The sequence below is a fragment of the Microtus ochrogaster genome, chromosome 5 (assembly GCF_000317375.1).
Source record: "Microtus ochrogaster isolate Prairie Vole_2 chromosome 5, MicOch1.0, whole genome shotgun sequence".
NCBI lineage: Eukaryota > Metazoa > Chordata > Mammalia > Rodentia > Cricetidae > Microtus > Microtus ochrogaster.
Window position 1 is genome coordinate 86,784,292 of NC_022012.1, and position 4,965 is coordinate 86,789,256.

Below are 4,965 nucleotides of genomic sequence, written 5' to 3' on the forward strand. Positions count from 1 at the left end.
CTGCTAGGCTCAGTGCAGTCCTTCCTTGGTACCTGAGTGGTGCTGAGAGCCCAGAGTGGAGAAATGTTCTCTGTGGCAGACTCGAAGGAGGCTGTAGCTGCTTGATGCTCAGGAGCCCAGTGTCCTGGCAAAGCCAGGGAAGGTACTGGCCTTGTCATCTGAGCAGTCCGTAGCCATGCCTGGGTTCCTCCTGGGGTGAGCCTACATCCTGCAGGTCCTTTTGAGGGGACCAGAGGTGATGGCCTTGTCAGGCAGATGCATCTTGAGAAAGAAATAGAAAGTTAGGTCACCTTGCCAGGAACAGAACTCATCCTGAAACCATGTGCTTCTGCTCCACATGTCTGAATTCCAGATAGAACGTGTGTGTGCCTATGTGCGTGCGTGCAGGAAAGGGGGAAGAGAGGAAGATCGAGGTCAGGCGGCTTCCTCTTGTTCTCCGCCTTATTTTTTGAAACCCGGTGTCTTGTTGAACCTAGCACTCACTGTCTAGAGTTAGGGTGTCTGTCCCGTAAGCACCGGCATTTGCCGGCCTCCATCTCGGTGCTGGGCTTACACATGGATGCCACCATATTCACCTTTTTAAATGAGCACTGAGGAGCTGGATAGCAAGTATCTTATTGCCGGAACCCCAGCCCTCTAAGTATGCTTTTAAAAAGGAAGAAAAGAGGGGAGCGGAGAGGTGACTTGCCAGTGAAGAGCATTTGCGGCTCCTGCAATAGACCCCTGCCAGGGGGCTCACAACTGTCTGTAACCTAGCACTGGAGAAACTGAGGCAAGAGGACCTGCCAAAAGTTCAAAACCAGCCTAGGCTACACGGGTAGACACTGGCTAATCCTCACTAAGCCTCCAAAGAACTTAAGGATAAAAACCATCAATGATGTGTATCATGTTAATTTGTGAGGGCATTCATTATAGTAGCATTTAGTAACAAAAAAATTAAAACCAAAACCTAAAACTGAGTAGGAAAAAGGGCGAGTGACCCCATCAATGAAAAACATAAAATAAGATTCCTAATGACACCAGGACAATGTCTGGTACAAGATGAAGTAGTGGGGAGAAAGGGCAGGTGTGGTTTAGTGTTTGAGATATGGTCTTACTATGTGGCCTTGGCCTGGCACAAGCCAGATAGACCAGGCTGCATGGTGGCCTTGAACTCACAGCCATCCATTGGTCCCTGCTTCCCAATGTTGGGATTAAACTTGTGTACCACCGTGCCCTTCCCTGGTTCTCTTTATCTAAGCACATTTGCAAGTTTTTTTCAGAGAGGAGATGTTGGGAAGAGACCAGGCACTGCTTCTGAGTGCTGGGCTTGGTGTCACACACCTGCAATCCCATTGCTTTAGAGGCTGAGACAGGAAGGTTGCAAGTTCAAACCTACCCTGGGCTTCATCATGAGATTTGTTTAAGAAAAAAAACAAAACAATGAAAACTACACCTATATTTTGTAAGAGTTCAGAGTCTTGTTATTGTTCCAGGAAGCTTCTTGTAAGAAATGCTTGGATAATCCCAGGGCTTGGGAGGCAGAGGCAAAAGAATCAGGAGTTCAAGGACATACTTGGTCATACCCAGAGCATCCCAGGATGTCTCCCAGGGCATGTAGAGAAGGGTAGGAAAGCAGGCAGGGTCTTCAGGTTCCTTCTTCCTTTTGTGCCCTGCCCTCTAACTCTCCTTTGGCCCTTGGTACCAAGACATTCCCTATTGCTGAGCCTAGGACGAACCTCCCTCCCTGTGTGCCCTGCGTCCTGAAGACGGGAGCTTACCTGTTGACTGGGTTATGCAGGTGATCTTGTACGACAGCCACAAGCTCGCCAGGCAGAGGAAGCTGGCCAGGAACCCAAAGATCTACAGTGGGAGAGGGAAAGAAGCTCACAGTCATGGGGCCATCGCTCTGATTTTCCTCTGTGTGCTAGGAAAGAAGCTGAGGAGCCAGCTGACCCTAGTCACTTAGTCTCTACTCAGTTGCTGAGGAGAAGTTCAAAAAGATCCAGCCTCAGGCTCTTGGTCCCCTGGCCTTGTCCTTATTATTTTAGGTAAGTCTAAGGCCCTGATTTGGGTTTATATTCACAACCTAGTTTGGGCCAAGCCACTGGACCCTGATGATCCAGAACCAGTAAAATCGAGAGAGGTGGTATTGTTGATTTTAATTTAAAAATTGGAAGGGTTCAGAAGATTATATAGCATCATTGAGTTTCATTGGTACCGGCCTCTGGTCTCAGCCAGCTTAAGCTGAGGCTTTATGTCTACACACATTTAAACATTATCAGTAAAAATTAGGTAGGGCCGGGCTCCTACCCTTTCAGGGGTCCATCTAGTGCTGGGTTTGAGGGTTGAACTTGATCTAGTAGGCTTCTCTAAGATGATTGAGGGAGAATAATCATGGCCCTGGTGTCTTGGGAGCCATGAGGCTGGTGGCCAGGTCCCCTCCTTTTGACACTGTCCAGTAGCCACCAAGGAGTATCTTCACATCTGCCAGGATTCTTAGCCTTCAGGTAGCTGACTCTGAACCTACAATCCCCCAAGGCAAGACTGGCTCTCCACCCCTGCCCTTCCTGTTTCATAGCTCCATTGCTTAAGGCCCCAGAGCATGCCGGGTGTAGGGTCTGACCCCGGGGCAGTGGGCTCCAGAACTCACCCTCTGCTTGCCTGTGGCCCAGGTGTCCGCAGACCCACATGAAGGCCTTGGGTCACCGTGTTCCCACTAGTGCTGACGCTGGTCAGCTGCTGACATTGGACAGGTGTGCTCCAGGAGCAGCCAGACAAAGAGTAGACTTCCAAAAATGTTGGTGTTCTTTCCGGGCCCAGCTCACTGGTTCAGGTACCCGGTTGTCCCCAGCAGCCCATGCCCAGAAGCTGTCTCCTTGGCTCTCTCTGTACGGATTGTCCGAGCCACATAATTGGCCGACTAGAGCCAGCCCTTGCCTCCCATTGTCTATTGTGCACAGTTAGCACATCACATCCAGTCCCCAACTGTCTGCACTGTATAACCGAACAGTCTATTATCCCATCCCTGCAGAATGCCCGTCTACACCACAGTGCCTTGTTTGTTGGCTAACTGTCACATGGGCCCTGTCCTCCTCGCCTGCGCTAGAGAGCTACTTTCGCATGAGCAGAGCAGGGACCTCATTTTGTTTTATTTATTTATGTATTTATTTATGTATTTATGCATGTATGTATTTATTTATTTATTTATTTATTTTTCCCTGGCTTCCCTGTGGTGTGATAAATGTTAGCTACTGGGGCTGAGAGACCGTGGGGTTGGCACAGTTTATGTGCGACCTAATTATACAGCCCAGTGGGAATCCCTTTGTGTGTGCCCTGAAACACAATGTGTGCGGTGATGGTTGGGGCGGGGTGTATTCCTGGACTCTTCCCACGGTGTGTACCAACCTGCAGGTGGCAGCCACCTATTTGCTCAGAGGTCACATGGAACATGAGGTGCACTGGGGCAGCACTGTTTATGGACTTGGCCACCCCTCTGCAGTCATGTTCAGTCCCCACTGTGTGACCCTGAGCAGAGAGGCTATCTGAGGCAAACTCCAGCAGCACACAGGCCGACAGGCCATGGTCTGGAGAAGTCTGATGATATTTGTAAGAGAAACTTGCAAAGACCCTGAAACTCATTTTAAAAGTCTTAGCTCAGTTGGTAGAGTGCTTGCCAGCAGGCACCAAGCCCTCAGCTCCATCCTCAGCACCACACACACCAGGTGTGGTGTTGCATGCCTTAGATCCTAGCACTCGGGGGCTGGAGTCAGGAGAATCTCAACTTGAAGGTCATCCTTGGCTATTTCTTAAGTTAGAGGTCAGCCTGGGCTACAAGAGACCAAGTCTTAAAACAAACACAAAAAATTTTCTTGCCTGGGTACTGGACTAAAGGCCACTCAGATATGAAGTTGGCGAAATCACAAATCAGATCACAAGAGTCTATGGATGTTTCAACCACGCTCCCATGTGTGTGTACTCATTCATCTGCTCGTGTATGTCCCACAGGGCTGGACTTCTGTACAGTCTAGCTGGCTGGACATGGCTATTGGACAGATCATTTTAATCTCTGCAAGGGATAAGGAGCCCCTTCCGGGACTGAATACTGTTGAAACTAAAATGGGGACTGGGAAGAAGCTCAGTCTAGGGTATGGGTGGAGCACCCCTATAATCCCAGAACGGAAGGAGGTGGAGGCAGCAGGATCAAAAGTTTAGGGTTATCCTCAGCTACATATTGAATTTAAGTTCAGCAGCTTTGGCTACTATATATCCTCTTTTAAGGATCTGAGCAGGGTGGTGCATGCCTACAACCCCAGTACTCAGAAGGAGACAGAAGAGGATCTCTGTAAGTCTAAGGCCACCCTGGACTAAGCAATGCATTTTAGGTCAGTTTTAGGTCAGTCTGGGCTAAACAGCTCATTCCAGGCCAGCCTGGACTACCCAGTGAGAACCAAAAGAAAAGAGACAAAAGACTCATGGCAGACATCACTAGTTCATTGCAGTGCCCTTCCCTCTTGAAGCAAAAGAGATGCCCAAATACTCTGCCGTGAGCATATGCTCAGAGTTGGCATGGGGATTGAAACCCTTTTGCTCTGATGTAAGCAGTGGCTGTAAGGGAGACAGACCCAGAGATAGGGTGTAAAGAATGGGCCGCTGCTCCTGAAGCTGTATAAGTTTGTCGGCAGTCCTTCAGTCTACTTCCCAGACCCTCTGAAATGAGCCCAAATGTCAGGATCTTTGGAGTTTGAAGAAGGAAGGCCCCCAAATCAGCCCCTTCCCTGGCCACTATTAGGAAGAAAGGTGCTAAAATCTGAACCGGTTGTAGAAAGCATCTCACCGCTCCCGCTACCAGGCCACTCTGGTTGTAGCTCTTGGAGGCTGCCACGATGGAGGCGATGAGAAGAAGCAGGGTGCCGATGACATAGTGCAGGAGCTCCTGGAAGCCAGAAGGGTATGAGTGGTGAGCTCACTCCGGGGCAGGGAGAC

At 49.6% G+C, this 4,965-nt stretch overlaps 1 protein-coding gene across 1 annotated transcript in view; it reads right to left on the reverse strand.

The window, feature by feature from the left end:
- Positions 1–6: 6 nt before the first annotated feature.
- Positions 7–4,965, reverse strand: part of Cmtm7 (CKLF like MARVEL transmembrane domain containing 7) — a 26,790-nt gene continuing 21,831 nt past the window's right edge. The window contains exons 3-5 of the mRNA XM_013346478.2: positions 4,817–4,915; positions 1,761–1,842; positions 7–261 (exon numbers count right to left, since the gene is read on the reverse strand). Coding sequence (XP_013201932.1) covers positions 248–261; positions 1,761–1,842; positions 4,817–4,915 — 195 coding nt within the window. The 3' untranslated portion in view covers positions 7–247. The remainder of the gene's footprint in view (positions 262–1,760; positions 1,843–4,816; positions 4,916–4,965) is intronic.